The sequence below is a fragment of the Lissotriton helveticus genome, chromosome 8, assembly GCF_964261635.1.
Source record: "Lissotriton helveticus chromosome 8, aLisHel1.1, whole genome shotgun sequence".
Taxonomy (NCBI): domain Eukaryota; kingdom Metazoa; phylum Chordata; class Amphibia; order Caudata; family Salamandridae; genus Lissotriton; species Lissotriton helveticus.
The window spans coordinates 1,597,938,058-1,597,960,539 of record NC_136069.1 but is presented as its reverse complement, the minus strand read 5'-3'; the positions used below and the strand labels follow the sequence as shown (position 1 = coordinate 1,597,960,539).

At 45.8% G+C, this 22,482-nt stretch overlaps 1 protein-coding gene across 2 annotated transcripts in view; it reads right to left on the bottom strand.

Moving 5' to 3' along the window:
* Positions 1-22,482, bottom strand: part of LOC144773554 (ecto-ADP-ribosyltransferase 5-like) — a 358,428-nt gene that overhangs the window by 97,715 nt on the left and 238,231 nt on the right. For both annotated transcript variants that reach the window (XM_078658649.1, XM_078658650.1), the window contains exon 4: positions 6,922-6,966. In XM_078658649.1, the coding sequence (XP_078514775.1) occupies positions 6,922-6,966 (45 nt within the window). The remainder of the gene's footprint in view (positions 1-6,921; positions 6,967-22,482) is intronic.

The window sequence follows — 22,482 nt, the reverse complement described above, 5'->3', positions numbered from 1 at the left end:
TCCTTTGAATGGGGGGGAGTTTCAGGTACTCTTCAAGTTGCTGTAAGGCCCGCCATGCCTGTTGATTGTCTCCTGGGCAATGATTTGGAAGACTCCCCTTGGGCTAAGGTGGAGAGAGAGACACATTTGAAAATGTTGGGTGTGCCAGAGTGGGTGTGTGCAACCACTCGATCGATGACAGCAAGTAAGGGTGTTGATGGGGTTCTGGAGCCTGAAAGTATGGCCCAGGACCCATCTGTGAAGAGAAGAGGCAGGGGGCGCGGGAAACCGTCCCCCATAGTTCCCGTGGTCCAGGAGGAGGCAAACCTTGAGGGGTATGCCCTGGAACCCACAGGTGAACAAGTTGCTGAACTGGGAGACCTGCCCGAGCTGACCCACTGGCAGCAGGATGGTGGTCCCTCCAGGGAAGAATTTTGTGCAGAACAGAAAGTGTGCCCTTCTCTTGTGGGTATGAGGCAGCAGGCCTCAGCCCAGACAACAGGTGATCAGTCAGGGTCACATTTGGTCTACTGGGAGAACGATCTCCTGTATAGCGAGCCTAAGGCTGCTGAGCCTGGGTCAGCCCGTGTGCTGGTGGTACCCCAGCGCTTCAGAGCCTTCCTACTGGGTTTGGCTCATGACGTTCCTTTAGCTGGACATCTGGGGCAGGACAAGACCTATGACAGGCTTGTCACCCATTTTTATTGGCCTCAGATGAGAAGGGATGTAGACATCCATTGTAAAACTTGTCACACTTGCCAGGCAAGTGGGAAAAGCGGAAGGAAGCAGAAGGCTCCCCTCCAACCTTTTCCGGTGGTCAGTACCCCCTTTGACCGGGTGGGGATTGACATTGTTGGGCCACTGGACCCCAAGACAGCCCTGGGCAACAGGTTCATCCTGGTCTTGGTGGACCATGCCACACATTACCCGGAAGCCATCCCTCTCAGAACAGTGACGGCCCCCGTGGTGGGACGGGCACTGATGGGTGTTTTGCTCCCGCATGGGGTTCCCCAGAGAGGTGGTGTCAGACCGGGGCACCAACTTCATTTCCAACTATATGAAGTCTCTGTGGAAGGAGTGTGGGGTAACCTACAAGTTCACCACTCCTTACCACCCTCAAGGTAATGGGTTGGTTGAGAGATTCAACCGTACCCTTAAAGGCATGATTATGGGTCTTGAAGAACCAATGAGGCGTAAATGGGACGTCCTCTTGCCATGCCTGCTGTTTGCTTACCGTGAGGTGCCACAGAAGTCTCTAGGGTTCAGCCCCTTTGAGCTTTTGTATGGTCACCCGGTACGAGGGCCTTTGAGTCTGGTCAAAGAAGGCTGGGAGCAATCTCCCAGGAAACCTCCCCAGGATGTATACAGTTACATGCTGGCCTTTAGGAACCAGACTAGGCGCTTCAGAGATCTTGCTCAGGCAAATCTGGAGGCCAGCCAGGAAGAGATGAAGCGGTGGTACGACCAGAATGCCACTCTGGTCGAACTTCAGCCTGGTCAGAAAGTTTGGGTCATGTCCCCTGTGGAACCTTGTGCGCTCAAGGACAGATGGACTGGACCATTTAAGGTTGTGGAGAAAAAGAGCGATGTCACCTACATGGTGGACTTGGAGTCTCCCAGGAACCCCTTGCGGGTCCTGCATGTCAACCGTTTAAAGCCCCACTTAGAAAGGTCCGAAGTGGGCATGCTCCTAGCTACAGATGCTGGAATGGAGGAGGAGAGTGAGCCTCTTCCTGACCTCCTGTATGCAAAAGAGCAAGATGGGTCAGTGGATGGTGTTGTCCTCTCTGACACACTGACCCATGAACAGCAGCAAGATTGTCGCCAACTGTTGGGACAATTCCCTGATCTGTTTTCCTTGATTCCTGGTGTCACTCAGTGGTGTGTCCATGATGTGGACACTGGGGACAGCACTCCTGTGAAGCACAAGGCTTACAGAGTGACTGACAAGGTCAGAGCATACATCAAGGAGGAGGTCTCCAAAATGTTTGCCTTAGGGGTGGTTGAGTCCTCTAGCAGTCCTTGGGCCAGCCCAGTGGTCTTGGTCCCAAAGGCTGCAGCGCCTGGTGCTTCACCGGAACTTCGGTTCTGTGTGGATTACCGAGGACTCAATTCAGTCACCAAGACTGACGCACACCCCATCCCCAGAGCTGATGAGCTCATAGATCGGTTGGGGGCTGCCCAGTACCTCAGTACGTTTGATCTAACGTCTGGGTATTGGTAGATCGCCTTGACTGATGGGGCAAAAGAGAGGTCAGCATTCTCAACACCAGATGGGCACTACCAGTTCTGGGTTATGCCCTTTGGGATGAAGAATGCCCCTGCCACCTTCCAGAGGTTGGTCAACCAGGTCTTGGCTGGGCTGGAGGATTTCAGTGCCGCCTACCTGGACGACATCGCAGTGTTCAGCGCCAGCTGGGAGGAACACTTGCGCCACCTCCAGGAAGTGTTGTTGGCCCTGCGCAAAGCAGGCCTCACAATCAAAGCCAGTAAGTGCCAGATTGGGCAGGGTTCAGTGGTGTACTTGGGGCACCAAGTAGGGAGCGGCAAGGTGGCCCCCCTGCAAACCAAGATTGATACCATCCTGGCATGGGCACCGCCCAAAACCCAGACTCAGGTGAGAGCCTTCTTGGGTCTCACGGGTTACTACAGGAGGTTCGTCAAGGATTATGGTAACATTGTGCACCCCTTGACTTCGCTGACTTCCAGGAAGCATCCACGACTTGTGATCTGGACTGACGCCTGTCAGATGGCCTTTGACACCCTGAAAACTGCAATGTGCACAGCACCCATACTCCAGGCACCCGACTTTTCTAAAGAATTTGCTGTCCAGACGGACGCTTCAGAGCATGGCGTGGGGGCTGTTCTAGCTCAGGTGAATGAAGAGGGCCGAGACTTACCTGTAGCCTTCATCAGCAGGAGGTTACTTCCCAGGGAACAGAGGTGGAGTGCGATAGAGAGAGAAGTATTTGATGTGGTCTGGGCACTGAAGAAGCTAAGACCCTACCTGTTTGGGACTCACTTCCGGGTTCAGACAGACCACAGGCCCCTCAGATGGTTGATGCAGATGAGGGGTGAGAATCCGAAACTGTTGACGTGGTCCATTTCCCTACAGGGGATGGACTTCACGGTGGAACATCGCCCTGGCACAGATCACGCCAATGCTGATGGTCTGTCCAGATTTTTCCGCCTTAGTGATGAGGACTCCCTAGGGTAAGGGTAGTTCTCCCCACATTTCAGCTGGAGGGGACACGTGTTAGACCTGGCATCATTGGCATGAGTCTCTCCTCCATTTTTTCTGTTTGCCTCCTCTGTTTAGGATGTTTTTGCTGGTATATTGCTTTGGGCACTGTGCCACTGCTGATCAGTGCCACAGTGCAAGTGCTCCCTATGTGAAATTGCTGTATTGATTGACTTCCATGTTTGGCTTATTTGGTTTACTATCAGTCCCTAGTAGCGTGCACCAAGAGTGCCAGGGCTTGTAAATACAAATGCTGCTCGTGGGCTTGCAGCACGTGTTGTGCCACCCACAAGAGCGGCCTAGTAAAAGTATGTCTGAAGGTCTACCATTGCTAGACCACGTGCAGTCTGACTGTCACGAGGACTGCGCAAGTACACCTACTTGCCAATCCCTAAACCTTCCCTTAACTTCATGTTAGTCACCCCTATGGTAGGCCCAAGGGCAGGGTGCATTGTAAGCATAAGGTAGGACAAGCCTGACAAGGTTGGCATGTCCTAATAGTGAATTACAGCCATATCCGTTTTTCACTATTGTAAGGTTACCTGCTCTCCATCAGTTAGAATGGGCTGCCAGGATTATTAATGCTATAATCCTAGCGGGCTCGGGGAGCATGGTGCAATGTCGAGTTTGGTATCCCTGAACTCAGGGTTTAATAACGCATCCGTTGGGGTGGATGGTTTTTGGACTCTGTGTTTGAAAATAGCACTTTTAGAAAGTAGCTATTTTCTTGTCTAACTGTCTACCGGTCTCTGCTGGTTCTGGTGTGCGTGTGACAGGAGCTGGGTGGCTCCAGAGGTCTGAATGAGTCAGTGTGGGATGAGTAGGGCATTTGCATTGAGAGTAGGGGAAGAGTAGCTCCTGATAGCCTGCCCTGCCTGATACAATGCTGGCTCCGCCCCCCTGCCAGGCGACTGATGACTCTGTGCCTGCCAGGGACTTTCCTGGCCCCACCTCCTGCCGGGCAACTGATGGCCCTGCCCCTGCCGGTGACAATGCTGGCTCCGCTCCTGCTGGGCGACTGAAGCCTCTGCCCTGCACAGTGAATAGGCCAGGTGCCTCGGCCTGGCAACACCCACAACAAACCCCAGATGGGGGGAAATTCCCCTGCATGGACAAAGGGATCAAAGCCAAAAAGGGGTATAAGAGAAGGACCCCTGAACAAAGAATTTAGATCACTTCTGACAAGGAAACCTGAACCAAGGACAAGAAGCCTGCTGATCCAAGGACTGCCTACCCCTTCTGCCAGAGTGCTGTTTGTTGGGGGAATCCTGCAGTTGCTTCTTTATTTTTGCCAAGGAACCAGGAGAGAGGAACTGAGTGTGTACTCTTAAACTTGCTAAAGAAAATCTCCAAGGGTTGGAAGAGTGCCAGCCTCCTGTTGAAGTCACAGGACCAAAGGACTTCATTTATGTGCTAAAAGTGCTTGTTGCTGGAACCTGAAATCCAGCACCTCTGAAGAATCCAGCAATCTCGACGCCGACGGACGCCGACGAATTCAGCTCGACATCGTGAGTAACGGCTCCAGTGTCCAGCACCTTCGACGCCGGCCGCCGGGCCCGATCGACGCCAGTAGCGATGCCAGTGAGTAGCGAGTTCGGCTCCAGCTCCAAGTGACCCTGTGTCGACGCCGCTGCTGATCGCATCAACATCGAGCCCTCTCGACGCCGTGAGCGCTGCTCACTCTTGCAACATCATCATCGACACCAACGACGACACGACGCCGGACATCTCGACGCCGCTGATCATCGAGTGCTTCACTTTTCCAAGGCTGTGTTGTTGGGGTCTGTGCGACTCCGGGCTCGACGTAGCGCTCCTCGCGGTCGACGCCGAACCTTTGGATTAACTTTGCCTCGACGTCGTGTGACTCCCGAGTGGGTTACATTGTTGCCAAGAACTTTGTTTTAAAGAAGAAGAGTTGCTTTTATTACTAAAGACTTTGTGCTAAGAAGAAACCGTGCTTGAACTATCATTTTTCCTTCCAAGAGTATGTATTAAGATTGTGGTATATTTTTGTCATTATTTGGTCTTGTGCTAAGCCTTATATAAAAATCCTTATTTTTATAATAGTACTGTGTCGTGTCCATTTGTAGTGTATTCACTTTATTACTGTATGTGGTCATAAATGCTTAACGCACTGCCTCTGAGATAAGCCTGTCTGCTTTGCCAAGCTACCAAGGGGGGTGAGCAGGGGTTATCTAAGTGTGTGATCCCCTTGCCCTGACTAGAAAAGGTGTGTCCCTATTTGTCAGAAGTGTATACCTCTGCCAACTAGAGACAGCCGCTTCTAACAAGCTGCTACTAGGTAGAGAAGACAATGGGTGCCTTTCGCGACACACCAAATGTAATTATTACAAAAGGGTCAAATTTAAGACGCTCTTATGCGCTTTTAAGGTTTGGTCGGTGTTCCGCAAAAAATGTGGTTTAACGCCTACGCTCTGCTATACAAAAACGGGTACCTTCCCGATATCTTTTGTGATAGATACATGAAAATATGGTGGGAAAAGGGAATTAGGATAGCGGAGGATGTGATGGAAGAGACTGGATTTAGATCGTTTGATCAAATTAGGGATAAGTATGGGCTTGAGAATAAACAATTCAAATATCTCCAGATTAAGGATTTCCTGATTAAAAAAAGGGTGGGGGTCATTGTAGTTTTGCCAAAGTAACATTGCTGGAAGTATTACCCAAAGGATCATTCACACTTGGTAGGATATATAAACTTCTGAATGAAATTATGGTGGATGATCTCACCAAGCATTATGATTATTGGCAGGAACATCTACAAACTGGGTTTGGAGAAGTTAACGACTCACTATATTTAGCCCGAACATTCTTTCTTTGCGGCCAATTTACAACTCCAGTGTTTTAAAACTTGGTTTGATTTATACATCACGCTGGCACGTCCTGCCCTGGCTGTGAGCTTTATGCAGCCAATAGCTTGCATATGTTTGCATCATTACCCAGTTTGGATACTGTCAAAAGAAATGTTGGTGCCATCTTAGAATCCCAAGTGGGATGGGAAATAAATATGTCAACAGAGTTGATTATGCTAGTGGTGGGTGATATCTCACTCTCAGAACAGATACAGGTATTTGTCTTTATTGCTATGATAGTATTCAGGCTATGTTTGGCCACTTATTGGCTCAATCAGGTGCCGCCATCTAGTCAGCAGTGGCTGAGTAGATTTTTAGCGGTCTATCGGCTAGAAACTGCAGTCTATGCCAGGAAGGGGCGCAGAGCGCAGAAAAGAGGGTATGAGATTTGGGCTCCCCTGATGAGATGGTTTCGGGATGGGGAAGAGGGAGAATCATGAAGAGATGGTTAAATGTTTTGAATATCCAGGCAGGTAGGCATGCAGGGGGGGGGGGTGGGGGTCCGTGAGAGGAAGGGTGAAAATAATAGTATTAATAATAATATGTCTTTTTTGTAGTTATTTGATTCCGGTGGTTAATAGTCTATACAATGAATGATTAATTGGATGGATTGGTGACTATATGTTTATTTCTGCATTTTATTTCTTCAATGGATTGGATTTAATATCGATGGAACGCTGGACCAATGGGAAGGGTGGGGATGGGCATGGGAGGAGGCGCGCTAACTGCTTTTCTGTTTGTTTCCAGGATACTTGAAATCTATTTGTATACTATGAAAATGAAATAAAAACGATAAACAAAGAAAGAATACATGAAGTGATGTCTTACCAGAATTGTAAATGTAATATCGCAACGATGAATTGGGTTCTGTTCCTGAAATGAAAAGAATTCAGTTTTCAAACTGTGATGCTTCTGTAACAACTCAAAATGGACAAATGATATAGATTTCAATGCAAGCAATAGTTCCTCTTCAAAAAGTTTTTCAGTTTTTCAAATTCGCTCATTCAATGAAAAGTTAATAAACTGATACTTCTGTTTAAATTATTCCCAATAAAGGAGACCCCAATATTCTCGCACTCGGTGAAACCTTAGCGTGGCCATAGGATCTTTTGCACCGAGTTATGGGCCTGTACAGACAGACTGCTAACCTAATGTTTTGGAACTATTTCACAATTCTACATTATTAGCTGTATACTACCACATCAATAAAAGCCACACAGTAAAATAAACAATATATGTTTATGTTAAAAATATATAATAATTAATAAGGAAACATATTCATGTATGTATGGATGGAGAATTTGAATGAAGCAAATGTATAAAGACAGCAGAGGACAGTAAAGGGCAAAAACCAACGTTTCATTCTCCGAGTGGTTGGAGGAAAGCTGGGTTCTGAAAGGTGCAGTGGACAATACCTGTGGGATGTAGTGTTCCTTTAAGAGGTGTGTCTTCAGCTCTTTCCTAATTGGAACAGAGTTGGTGCGATTCGGGGAACTTAATATAGATGTAGAAGGCTGGTTGCTGTGTTTTTTTTTAACACTTATTTGTCTGTACTCCAGTGGTGCCCAGGCAGCAGATGTGCTGCAAGCCACTGGAGATGGAGAGCTAATCAGCCTGTTAGGCTAAGGTGCCAGTCGTGATGGCTTTGTAGATGATGCAGCTAGTTTAGAAGAAAGGGTGCCGATGAAGGGTACCAGTGGCGCTCCATCAGGGTGAGAGTTATGTGGTTATATTTCTTTAGGCCACCGATGAGGCATGTTGTGTTGAGTAGATTCCCTTGGGTGGGACCAGTGTGTAATTTGGGAAATTGTGATGCAGAGTTTTCCACCATTCTGATAGCTGAGTCCAATGTGAGGGCAGCAGTTCTGAAGTCACTCTCTGGGAGAGATGGTTTTAATTGAATTTGTAGCGAGAGTTGGTACCATGAAATCTTAGTTTTCTTGATGATGGCTCCTTGAGTTCAGTGCCCAAGGGGAATCCAAGTAACTTGCCTTGGATTTTTTTGGCCAAAGTTGGGGTTCGAATCCATCCACGTTCATGTTGTTGAGCCAAACATATCTGTTGCGTACAGCAGATCAGGCATTGTCTAGGTCTCCACCACAGCCATTGCCCCTGCCAAGCTACCAGTTTTTCTTCATTTCCAATTTAGAAAGAGGTGTAAGACCGGTGACTTGGTGATAGAGGACATAAGTACACCAGTAGCTCTGTTGTTTGCTTATATCAGGCACTCCCATGGATGAGGAGGGATGCCTTTGGCAGCGACAAGTGCTGCAGGGTCGATTAGGATAGAGGTTTGACAATGGGTATATTATTTGACTGCCCTCCAAACCAATTCATTTAGGGTTTAGAATCCAACTTTACATTAGAGTCAGTTTTTTGGTTTGACCATCTGTTGGAGCCCAACATGAGCCAGTTGTATTGCAAAAGCTTGAAGGGGTCACATTTTGTTGCCTAACGGGAAAAAAGTCCTATAAAAGGGCTCACTTATGTCTAAAATTATATAGGAATGCAAGATTTAGCAGGCTTCTGGAATATGGGTCAATTACATGTATGGTAATGATTCCCCACTGGCCGCTGCAGGTCGCATTGCTGGCTAGCTGCACCAGCCATCTATGTGGAAGCATCACAAATGTCTACGAGGGACACAGAAAGTGGGTGGGCGTGTTCTACCCTCAACCTGATGTACTCTTTGGTCTCAATGGCACACTGCATATCAGCGGCCATGGCTGGTCGCTGATGCCTTGACGGGTAATCCGACCTGGGTCATTATGCCACTGAGAAACAGTACTTCTGCCACTAAAGGATCCATTTTCATATTTAAGGAGGGACCAATAAAAGATTGTCAATATAAATAAAGATGTAAATATTGGTAGACCCAATTATTTGAAACCGCCTATTTCTCAATGTGGGTATAGTGTTGCTCAGTAGGGGGAAAGCTGTGTAGGCATACACAATAGGGAACCACTCTGCCCAGTGTTGCTTTGGTTACAGTCAAGTTCAAAGCCCTCTAGAGCTGGCATCTATTTTTAATTCTGAGACTTTGCATGGGTAGAACTATTGGAGAGTAGCTTCTGGTGAAAGTGTGCATTTTGATGCTTGGCATGTGGTTAGGTGTTATGCAGTCCAGTTCTGCATGGTCTTAGTCCACTTTCCCAACATCCCAGTCAGAGATATACAATTCTTAATGAATCTTCTGAAATATGTGACCATGCCAAGAAAACTCCTGACTTCTGATATGAATGTGGATTGAGATGCCAATTGAATGGCTTACATTTTGGGGTAGTCAGGTGGCACCCATCAGCTGAGAACCGCTATCCGAAAGAGCTGATGAATGCATTGAACTCATATTTCTTGCTATTGAAGGTGAGACTGTTTCAGGATGCAGCAAATTCTGGAGTGATGTTCCTCAAAATCCTTTGTATGTCCTAGTGCTGACTTTTATGTCTACCATGAGCACATCAAGAACCTCTTAAATGGCGTTCCGTAGCCCCTCCGCTGCACTGTAGATTTGGAAATGTAGCCTTGTGGACTTGCAGAGGCCAAGGTGGGTGCTGAAAAATGTCCACCCACCTGGATTTTTATCTTAGCAGACGTTGAAAGTATCTGGAGTTGAGATGAACTTGAGAGAACCAAAATGTTCCCTTTACTGCTGCTACCAGGTCATTCACTGTTGGTGTGAGATGGCAATTTCTTTTTATGGGTGAATTTGGAAGGTGAATGTCAATGCAAACCCACATTTTAGCACGCTGTTTTAGTTTTTGACACCCACACTGTGGGCTCTTCTATCCATTCATTTGTGTTTGCTGTCTCAGGTTTGACCAGGAGCATAGATTGTGGGGGTTGGGTTGTGCCCCCCCCAAATAAAAGCATGCTTGGATTGGTAGTTGGATCTGAGAGCCCTGAGTCGTTCTGCTATGTCTGTATTGGGTTTTCTCATTGTTATGATTTCATTAGGCGGTTTTAACTTGTTCACTTTTTGGATCAGGAACTTAAATATGTACAGCTACCGGTTTAGCAACAAAGTAGCAAATCTGCACCCATAGAAGTACACCTTGAATGGATGCAAATTTACTACTTAGTCATCAAACATCAAACTTTTCACAAGGGTTTTATTGTACAAAAACAAACTCCTAAACAGGAGTTTGGATTTGAGAAATAACAAAACTAATGACACCCTACACCATGGGAATTTTCTCCCATGGTGTGGGGGTCAGTTTTTGCTTTTTTATTGTCCCTTGCCAACACTGTTTTTTTAGTTGGGAAATTTGAATTTCTTACCCCCTGAATCTCACTGACTGAGCTACGCCCCTGAGTCTACACCATTAGGTATAGGTGAAAAGCTAAACTGCAATTGCCTAGTGCTACTGAGCAGATGCCATCACCAATATTCCATTGTATAATCATGCGTTTCAGAATGCTGTGCCATGAGACAGGTCATTAAATGTAAATGTATGAAACTTATATAGCGCAGGACTTACCGTGGGGCATCTCCACGCTTGCTTAGGGAACCCGTCCTGGTGTTCCCCTGTGAGAAACCCCGGCAGGGTATCCACAAGGTGAAAGCCAGGCATCCCACCGCGAGGGGCCGATGTGGAGATTAAGCAAGCTATTGCCCAGAGTCGCAGAGTGTGACCCCGTGAGTCGAGTAGGCACCGGAGCGAGAATTGTCGAGACCGTGGAATTTATGAGCCCTAGACCCGCCGAGGTGGGGAATCAAACCCTGGTCCACAGTCGATCTCAGATTCCGGGTCTGCCGCCTCTAACCACTGAGCCACACTTCTCCACCTTAAAGTCCTTAGCAGCCTGCTCAGAGCCCTGGTTTGCACACTTTGCATGATCCATTATCAAGCACAGTTGGTTTACGCAGCTGAGGAGCATCTCAGTACCATTTTGGGTTATGTATCCCATGGTAATGTGAGGCGGATCCTCTTGCATGAGTGCTCCATGATTGAGATGAATATTTGCTATAGGTTTAGATCTAATCTTCATGGGTTTGAGAACAGTTTATGGTATTAAGGAGTCAAACTGTGATTTAGACATTTTGTTTCTGGCCGTAGAAGTGAACATGAGGGCTAATAAGAAATATCAACTTACTTGATCTAAAACTTTGATTGAGTGATTGAGATGCTGCTTTATTTTACAGCGTACAGCATATATATGACATCTTCCTGTTCTTTCTCGTCATCCATTTCTCCACCTGCAGCCTTGGCTGAGTAGGTGTGAACGAGTAAACTATCATGTTGGGGTTCCCTTGGTATTGTGGGAGGAATCATAGACTTTGGTGAAATGATTAGGTTTGCCACAGGCTGAACGTTTCTTTGCTAGGGGCTGGACAGTCACCGGGATGATGGAACACATCTTTGCAGTCTCTGTAGGGCCTCTGTTTTGTCTTCTGTGGTGCTGGTTTGGGACAAGGGTGGACTTTCAGATCTGATCCATGGGTTCAGTTCTAATCAGTTTGTTTAGATCTACCTCCATCTGGGAACCATTGAGCTACAGAGGCCAAGTGTTAAGATGTCTGGTAAAGATTTGCCTGGTTCTCTTGTCCTAGTTTTGTGGATGTGCACCCTTGGATTATCTGGTCTCAAACCTCCTGTGTCTGACTGTGTTAGGTGCTAGCTGTGAGCCTGGGGTGGAATGCATCCGCAGACTCCTCTGAGCCTTGTTTTTCTTGTCACAGTAAGAATCGCTCATAGTCTGGGTTTGCTAATGGAGTAAAGCACCGATTGAGCGCAGCACAGTAATGGCATACATGAATGGCAACCCCGGCATGTCCTGTTACAGAAGCCAATGCACAGCTGTGCAATATGCAAGAATTATGGGTGAATTCACATCCCCAATGTGCCACCATGCAAAGAGGAAGATATGATGCCATTCAGTGTGTGAGCAGAAACAACCTGGGAATGTATGTGGAGGTCTGCTGAATTCGAAACAGTTGTGTGGCTGAAGGTACCAGGAAGGAAGAAATGTATGGGCTTGCCTTCACTTTAGTGTGACCGGGAGACAGGGCCCTTCCCGGGCTCTCAGTGGTGCAGCAGAAAAACCTCAGCAGCTTGAGCAGAGCCATGTGCAGGCAGTGGTATGTGTTGGCCCCAGCAGTGGACAGGTAAGAGCCATGCCACAAAGCAGTATAGGGCACTGGCGGCACAGTGATCACATTAAGAGGGGTCCGGGAGGCCCACAAGCACCACTATAAGCAGGATCCAGTGTTGGAGAGGGCAGGTGGGATGGCTGTGGTCTTGATGAGGGAGCTGAATGACTCGGCATCATTTTGCATGATTCACAGGAGCAAGCTCAGGATTGCGAGCAACATTGACGTCAACGTGATTTTGGAAGTACAAATAGCATGCATAACAACTTGGTGGCAGCAAGGACAAGGAAATGCTGAGGCTGGCCTCTATCCCGATGCATTTTATTAATTACACTACAGCAACAGGACACCACCACATGCAATAACCAAAGAAGGGCAAAACTAACCCTCAAATAACACTGCAGCACTGTTGTAGCTCAGGCTGCAGTGTACAGTGCTCAGCTCATGGAGATCTGCTTTGTGGGCTATTCATAGCATTGGTCATATTTAAGTGCAGTAGCACCTCTCGATGGGTCACTTCCATGCCCAGATATGGACACTAGTAAGTGATATTCTGGGCATCAGCATCTGTCTGACATGACAATGTCTCCTTGCAAATGAGCTGCCTTTATGCCTAGTGACTGATGTGCTGACTAACTGAGCCTGTCTTGCTTGCAGAGGGAAGCGAGACCCGCACCTCGGGCTACAAGATTCTCAGCATTGGAGGAGGTTCTAGATGCTTCACGAGTAATGGCACCAAGATCACAGCAAAAAAGGGAAATTACCTAGGATCCAGCAATATATGTCAATGTTCAATAATCACCCAAGAGAACCCTGCTGCCCAGGGATGATTCATTGAATAGCCAGGTCTTGAGTCCTTTTCGAATTCCAGCAGAGAGGATGAAGTCCAGAGGAGAAGGATGCGGTTGTTCCAGGACTTCGCAGTGAGGTAGGAGAAAGATTGTCCTCCACTATTGCTTCGGCAGATGCGGGGGATGTGAGAGAAGGTCAGGGAGGCAGAGCGTAGGTGCCTGGCGGGTTGGTAGAAGTTCAGGCGGTGGCTGATGTATGCTGATCCTTAGGGTATAGGGCTTTTTAGATGTGGATCAGCATCTTGAATTGACGTCTCTTCTGAATGGAGAGCCAGTGGAGCTTCTTGTGGTGGGGTTTTATGTGGGTTCACTTAGGGAGTTCGAGGATGAGTTTGGTTGTGGAATTCGGTATAGTCTGCAATATCTTCAGGAGCTGTTGTGAGGTGATTTCTGCAAAGTGTGTGTTGCTGTAGTCTAGCTGGCTAGTGACTAGGGCTTGAGTGATGGATCGTCTGGTGTTGACAGGGAGATATTTGAAGATCTTACCGAGCATGCGAAGAGTGAGAAAGAAGGCAGAGGAGACTATTGATCTGTCTTTTCATGGTGAGCTTGCTGTTGAGGATGATACCAAGGTTGTGGGCATGGTCTGTCAGAATGGGTGAGGGTCCTAGTTCATAAGACCACCAGGAGTCGTTCCACAGGGAGGTGTTGTTTCCGAAGATCAGCACTTCCATTTTGCCTGTGTTGAGTTGTCTTTCATCCAGTCGACGATACTCGTCATACAACTGCAGAAGCTGTCCAGCATGGTGGAGGGGTCTTCTGATAGAGAAAAGATGAACTTGGGGTCGTCGGAGTAGGTTATGGTGTTTAGACAATGGGTTCTGAAGATGTTGGCCAAGGGGATCATGTAAGTGTTGAACAGTGTAAGGCTGAGGGACAATCCTCGAGGGACACCGTAGATGAAGTTCTTAAGTTCCAAGATGAAAAGTGGTCAGCGGATTGTCTTGGTTCTTCCAGTGAGGAAGGAGGCAATCCATTTGAGGGCGTCCCCTTGGATTCCAATGTGGTGCAGCCTCTTGATAAGGGTGTGATGGGATACGCTGCTGAGAGGTTGAGGGGGATCAGGGCCGGTGTATTTCCCTGGTCAAGGAGGGTTCTGATGTCATTGGTGGCAGCAAATAGGGCAGTTCTGGTCCTATGGTTGTTGCGGAATCCGGATTGGGAGGTGTCTAGAAGATTGTTTTTCTCCAAGTGCTCTGTTAGCTGGTGGATAAAGGCCTTTTTGATGACTTTGGCGGGAAATGGGAACAGCAAGATAAAACAGAATTTCTTACGTTTGCTGGGGTCTGTGAACTGTTTCTTGAATAGGCGTTTGACCTTGACATGTTTCCATTCTTCTGGGAAGGTGGCTGTGGTGATGGATGCTTTAAAGATGATGGTAGGCTCATTGCTGATCATCTTGCTCCCAAGGTTGACGATATGGTGGGGACAGGGGGCTGTGGGTGCTCCTGAGTGGACAGAGTTCCTGATGGCTGTGGTGTTTTGTGCGGTAAGCTGGACCCAGGTGACGAGTAGGTGGTCAGGGTTTGCATCTGAGGGAGCGAGGAGGCTAAGGACATCTGCGGTAGTGGGTTGGGGTTCCATGTTTTCGTTGATGGTGGAGATCTTGTCATGGAAGAAGTCCACCAGGATGTCGCAGAGTTCCTGATAAGGGGTGATGATGTTTTCAGAGGCTGAGGGATTGGAGAACTCTCTGACGATGTTTGAAAAGTTCATTGCTGTGATTAAAACAGCCATCTGCTGTTTAATTTGCAGAGTTTAACTAAAAAATAAAGACTACTACCCACACACTTCCTTTATGATCCATCAACACCTCCGAACACCCAGGCAAACACCACCCAACACACCAAACCAGCACCATAATAACCACTCGCATGAATGCTTCTCAACACGATCTCGCTCAGCAAACATGCCACCATTATCTGGGACCTCCTCAGTAACGAGGCACAAGACCTCCTCTTCCTTACGGAAACCAGCATCAACCCTGCTTCGGCACCCGACATCCCTATGGCTATCCCTTAGTGCCACCCTATGCGCGTTGGTTTTACTTATGAGGCGGTTTTAAAATTGTGTTCTGCATTTCATTTGAACTTATTTTCTCTTTCAACCTCACCCGGTTAATCTCTGTTCCCAGGTGTGGGGAAACCTTATAGGCTATGCACGCCCGTGACACATAATCGTTAGATTTTCTACACGAACTGCTCATTTTTCTATAATTGCATTAACCTTTTAATACATGGGCTTCTCTCTTGTTGATACTGGCATGCAGTGGGATATGTTATTTGATATGAGTGCCCGGTTTTCTCTTTGCATTGCCTACGACTGATAGAGCTCGTAACCACACTGCTCAGCCTGCCTCTTTTACAATATCATTATGCTACCTCATTGCTAGGATAGCCATGACATATTGCTCCTGACATACATCCCCCTTTTCTTTACAGTTTTCAGAAACATTCTTAAGGGACCTTGGTAAGCTTTTGTCACCCTGCTATGATCACAATGCAGATGAAGTCATGTTCTCATTTACACTTTGTAAAGACTGCCATACTTTTAAGAAAGCATCTTTGTACTATCAATCTATGTGCACATATGGAATATTATTGGTATAACAATCTGGCATCTTGACAATTTTACTTCTATGTGTGTCTCTCTCCTTCAACCTGTTTCAACAATTTGCGTAATTTTGTTTTTTTGCCATGTATTAACGATGATAAATTTATGGAAGATGATCTATGTACAGTATGTCATTTTTGAATGTTCATCTTTTACCCTAATTTCTGTTTTCTGTTTCCCCTTATTTACCCTGTCTTTCCCTCCCTTTTTTCATCCTCGTTTGTCTCTACCCGGTCCACATACTTTTATTTTTGGCGTATCTTTTTGCTCTTATGGTTGTATTCTCACATCCCCTGTATATCCACTGTTTTGGGTTTCACTCTATTTAATTACTTATTATGCAGTTATGGTATAAGTATCATTCATTGTACCTGTGGGTATAACTACTTCTCAGCCTTGAAAAAGCCGTCGGTCATCAGGCCACCAGGCAAAACATGTGTTGGCTGTTTTCTGTTCCTTTTTCAATGTTACGAGGTGTAACCAAGAAAAATTAAAAATTAAGAAACTAAATAATAAGGATATTACCTTCCTCAATCATTTCAGGATAAAGGGGTAAAGCCTTCCCCAACAACCTAAAATTACATTTTTACAATGGCTTTTGGGTGTAGCCATTTGTGAGGCACGTACCAGCATTATATTGGGTCACCACAAGGATGGCGTGAATAACAATTTTACCAATACCCTGGTTTTCTTACATTAACTTGTCTTCTGGGAGAATGTCATGCTCATTTGATCCTAAGATATTTTAGATATACATACCAGACTTCTAGTTCCTGACCAATGGCCAACTGCAGAGATCGGAGAGAGCACCGTAACCGTTGGATTGAAGAGATTTTCTCGACAACAGGAACCACTGCTCAAATTAACAGATTCAATCCCCAATCTGCAAAATCAACCTTTCAGGCTTTGGAAAAAGCACTCAAAAAAGAAACGACCAAATGGTGGAAAGCAGCGAGCCTATAGAAATATTTAGAAGCAGATAGAATTCCGAGAGCTCTTTGGATCATGATATTTCCACCGGTTGAAACAACTAGAACAGACTCAATTACCAAATGGTAAGTAAACTTGAGGGAGGCCTCAAATAACATGATTAGTCAATTGATAGATATTGCAGAAGAAGAGCACAATAAGTATAAAACAGAAGTGGATGACCTCACGAAGAAAATAGAAGAGTCTAATTGGGGGGATATTACCAACAAAAATTATGAGATACTTAATAGATTAATAGACGAATACGAGGAAGATCTAATACAGAGAAAAAATTGGAATTTCCGACGGGACCAAATAGATTATCAACTAGAAAGAGTATATACTTTGCCAAGCGGTACAACAACATCTTCAAAGGAACAACCATTTCCCAAATAAGAATAGTACAGGACTCAGTTACTAGCTCGGAGGCTGAATATCCTGGAGCAGAAATTGTAACAACAACTACGAAGGTAGGGGTGAATTTTTTAGAGGAGGTACAAAGATACCGGTTAGGTTTTCGGAACAACCTACACCAGAATAACACAAGAAAACGCCCCAAGTACATCAACTTCAAAACCAGCCGGAGGGTATTTACAAGAGCCAGGAGACGACAGGAAACCGAACCCAAGACTCCAACAATTTAATGGTCAACATCTCAGGCCAACCTAATAACGACTTACAGATAGATATACTGGCTAAAGGACTCTCTTTCTGTCCCACAGCACTTTGGGACCTTGCCAAAAACATGATAGGCCTTTTCAAATTCACACAAAAACTCAAACTGGCTGCCTTCTTTTACAACAAACTACCTATACACAAAGACGAAGAGCACCAATTATAAGCCCTTTGACAGTCCAAGACTTGCAGAATATACACTTGCTAACCACACTAGCCGAGGACCCAGATGACCATTGGATATTTCCATCTGCCCTGGCACGGGAGTTGGACATTGACACCACCTACTCTACCATAATACCGTTTGCTCCAAATCAACATTCTGCCCCCAGCTGCTCAGTGACAATACCATTGACTTATTTTTTACGGCAGTCTCAAGGCATTTAACCAGAGAACATCAGACATATCTCAAGAACAAATACTATCTAAAGACCAACCTTCAAAACAAAGAAATTAATACCTTGAAGGAGCTGAAAAACAACCCAGAAATAGTAATTAAGGAATCAAACAAAGGGGGGAACGTGGTGCTCCTAAATACTGATAATTACATCTCAGAGGCACAGAGGCAACTGAATGCCATATCTTGCTATATGCAACTTCCTAATAAACCAACCAAAAGAATTCTTCAAGATCTTAAAAAGAAAGTGGATGGATGGCATGCCAATAATTTACTCAATATTTTTTTTTTTTTGCAGAGTTTTATATAGCGCGAACTTGACCCGAATCGGGTATCAGATCGCTTTACATAGCACCAGTTACGTTACATGAGGACACACATTCATTTTTGTTAGGCACAGGGAGATTAAGTGATTTGCCCAGAATCACAGGATGTTTTAGCGTCATTACCGAGACTCGAACCCAGTTCCCGAGGTCCGAGGTCGAGCCCCCTAGCCATTAGGTCAACTCCTCTCCCCATTGAAGAATGGAATGATCTATTTATAGAACATCCCACCATGGCGACCCTTTACCTATTGCTGAAAATACTTAAAATGGCACAAGACCACAAGGAAGACCCATCATTGCAGGGTTGAACTCCATCTGTTCTAAGATAGGGGAATTTATCGACCAACAACTGCAACCATTCATGAGCGATCTCCCATCGTACATACAAGATACGAAAGGCATTTTACTCAAACTCAACAATATCCTATAGGATAAGGATTGTATTCTGACCACTTAAGACGTAGTCAGCCTCGATACTTCAATCCGCCATGATGATGGTATGGAGGCAGTTCGCAAAGCACTAGCCACCAAATCAGTCCATGATATGAAATCAAACATGGTGATTTTAGAAATGCTGTACCTCTGTTTAACCAGCAACGTATTCTCCTTCAATTCCCAATATTACTTTCAGCTACAGAGAAGTGCAATGGGAGCCAAATTTGCTCCACCATATGCCTGTATCTTTATGGGATTAGTGGAAAAGTATTGGCTTTGGGACGACATTTTCTCCACTTACACTCCACATATTTATTATTGGGGTTGTTACATCGACGATATCCTCTGCATTTGGCAGGGGACACAAACAACTCTCAATGAATTTCTCAACAAAATCAACACCAACAGATGGAATATTCAGACCACTTCCACTAGTTCCACATCAGAAATTGACTTTCTGGACATCACAATCTATGTGGAGAATGACAAACTACAAACTAAAGCATTCCGGAAACCTACATCAGCCAACTCAATCCTCAGAGCAGACAGCTGTCATCTACCAAAAACCATACTGAACATCTGTAAAGGGGAATTCAGATGGATGAGAAGAAATTGCAGCAACTTGAACACCTACAGAGATAAATCACAAGACTTAATAGAGAGACTAACCAAACAAGGGTACCCTAGAGATCTTCTGGAAAAAACTGCCAAAGACTGCGAAAGCCTCTCTCGGGAAACATTACTCACACCCAAGATTACCAATAAACCTGATGAGCCAAAAAAAAACAGGTTTCTGACAGACTTCCATAACGGTCATCACCACATTCGCAAAACATTGAAAAAACCTTGGTACTTGCTGACTGACAAAATCTCCCTCACAAATCAGATGGACAACTATCCCCAAATGGGTTTTAGAAGAGCTAAGAACTGGAAACAAATTCTATGTGGATCCGAATTTGTGGACAAATGCAAACAGCAAGGACCTAATTTTCTGACTAAACCACGTGGTTTCTACGCCTGACAAAATTGCAATGCGTGTGAACTGGGGTGCAATACATTGTTGGAGTTCAAGTACAATCAAAAAACTGTCTACAAGATTAAAGACTGGATCAATTGTAAATCCACATACGTAATTTATGTTATCCTTTGCCCATGTAACAAAGCATATGTAGGCAGTACCATACGCCCCCCCCCCCTCAAGATCAGAATACTTGAACACTATTGCAACATAAACAAAAACGAAGTTGGTCCCGCCCTAACAGAACACTACCATGACTGCCATCCACATCAGAAAAACTTAAATTTTTTGGGACTAGAACAAGTGAAACCATCTTTGAGAGGTGGTAGCCGTGAACTTGTCCTGAGACAGAAGGAGAGCGAGCATATACTGCGAATGAACACTGTGGAACAAGGACTAAACAAAGATGCTGAGATGCATTACTGGCTCTATTAAATCCTGGAAAGTTGATTATAACGTGTGACTTGCAAGACAGCATATTAGAACCATGCAACTAAGAAAATTACTCATATTCCCATTTGCATGTGTCATTTAAGTCACATAAATCCTCTTCTGGGAAAAGCATGTGAACCATATGTTCTCACTAGATCATTTTTTAATCACGGATTGTTACTTAAGACCTTAACGTAATTCCATCACGGTTGTGCGACTCTTCCCACCTTTCCATTTTTTTGTCCAGGTGTGCCCGCATCATCTAAGAGTCATACACACCTTAAAGCTGAGTATAAGCATATAGGGCCAGATGTAGGTAATCTCGATTTACCTACTCTTAAATACCGAATCATACCGATTCGGTATTTAAGAGTAGGTAAATGGGATGTAGGTAATTTCTCTTTTTGAATTACTGAATCGGTAAGATTCGGTAATTACCGAAACGGTATTTACCGATTCGGTAATTGGGGGAAACAATGAAGGGTGGCAGGGTGTCACTTTGACACCCTGTTGCACCCCTCAATCGTGTATGGGTGCACATGTTGCAGACATACATGCCCTAAGGGCATGTATGTCTGCAACATGGCAGCGTTTGAAAAGCAAAAAAAATGCTTTTTCAAGGCTTTTCATTATTTACCACCAACTTCTAGTTGGTGGTAAATAACGAATTCTTAAAGCCCTGTAGCACTGATTACAGTGCTACCTACATCTCATAATACAGATTCGGTAATTTTAAAGAATCGGTAATTTTACCGAATCTGTAAAATTACCGAATCTGTAAAGTTACAGAATCTGTATTTTAGGTGGCCCTACATCTCATTTTCCAAATACCGGTCGGTAACGGCCGAAATTACCGAATTTCGGCCGTTACCGACCGGTATTTGCCTACCTACTTCTGGCCCTCAGTCCCTGTTGGATTTCATTTGTACTCGTGATCTATACCTTTGTTAATAACATAGAACGTTGTGGTCGAATTTTGTTTCTATGTATCACAGTGGAGTGGTGTGGCTCACTGGTTAGAGGCGGCAGAGCCAGAAGCAGAGAACAGCCTGGGACCAGGGTTCAATTCCTGACGTGGCAGGGTCGTGGACCAGGGTCAGCGGACTCGATAATTCTTGCCTCGGTGCCTACTCTAACCAGGGATCACTCTGGGCATTAAGCTTGCCTCATCACTACAACGGCCCCCCACAGATGCCGGGGATGCCTGGTTTCACCTTGGAGATACCCAGAAGGGACCATCTCACAGGGAAAGCCAGGACGGGTTCCCCAGCGGTCTTCAGCGCCAGGACGCTTACGGGCAGCAGTGCGCTTTACAAGTCCCACACATTTACATTTACATGACTTTAAGTGTTCTAATGTGCTTACATCTTTTACATTGATGTTTCTTTCCCTACCGGTCCTTTCCCATGTCATCTTCCTTTCATATATGTTTGGCCATTAGGAACTCTTTTATGTCCTTTACACCAGCCTCTCTCTGACTTTTGCTATATCTTTGACTTTGGTATTTGTATGTAGTTTTCACTAAGGGCTGTCTATTTTTATCCCCGTCTCTTTCCCCACTTTGTAACAATATTTATTGGTGTCTCAAAACACAGCCAGCATGCCAGTATTTCTTTTATGGCCATCTGACTGCTTTAGGCTGGATGACACATCACGTTTTTGACGCCGAGTCAGAGGTCAAAGTTGGCAGTCTAGCCGACGGACCACATCCTCTCCCCAAATCGATCGGTGAGTGTTTTAGATACAGCTTCCCCTGCTCTGCCCCTCACATTATCTGGCCCAACCTGCCTATGTTTTCACCTTGGCACGATGAGCCGCCTTTCTCCCTTTGCCTTTCCTCGAGTGCCACCCTATGCGCGTTGGTTTGACTTATGAGGCGGTTTGAAAATTGTGTTCTGCATTTCATTTGAACTTATTTCCTCTTTCAACCTCACCCGGTTAATCTCTGTTGCCAGGTGTGTGGAAACCTTATAGGACTCGCGCCCGTGATCATAATCGTTAAATTTTCTACACGAACTGCTCATTTTTAGATCATTGCAGTACCCTTTTAATACTCTTGTTGATACTGGCATGCGGTGGGATACGGTAATTGATATGAGTGCCCGGTTTTCTCTTTGCATTGCCTACGACTGATAGAGCTCGTAACCAGACTGCTCAGCCTGCCACTTTTACAGTATCATTATGCTACCTCATTGCTAGGATAGCCATGGCATATTGCTCCTGACATACATCCCCTTTTCTTTACAGTTTTTAGAAACATTATTAAGGGACCTTGGTAAGCTTTCATCACCCTGCTGCAATCACAATGCACATGAAGTCATGTTCTCATTTACGCTTTATAAAGCACCTGTGTACTTGCAGAGGCCGGCCCCTGAAGGGGGCCTCGAGGGCCGGCGCCATAACGGACGCCAGTGCCCAGGAAGGATCCGGTTCTAGCCGCCGGGAAGGGCCTTAAACTAGAAAGGGCACTCTCGTCGCGGCAACAACTTGCGCCAGGATGGCGCCTAGGAACTCGGCCAATGGGGGGGCCAGGTGAGGACTGACCCTCCCCCAGGTGGCAGACCCGCCTTTTCATGGCGGGA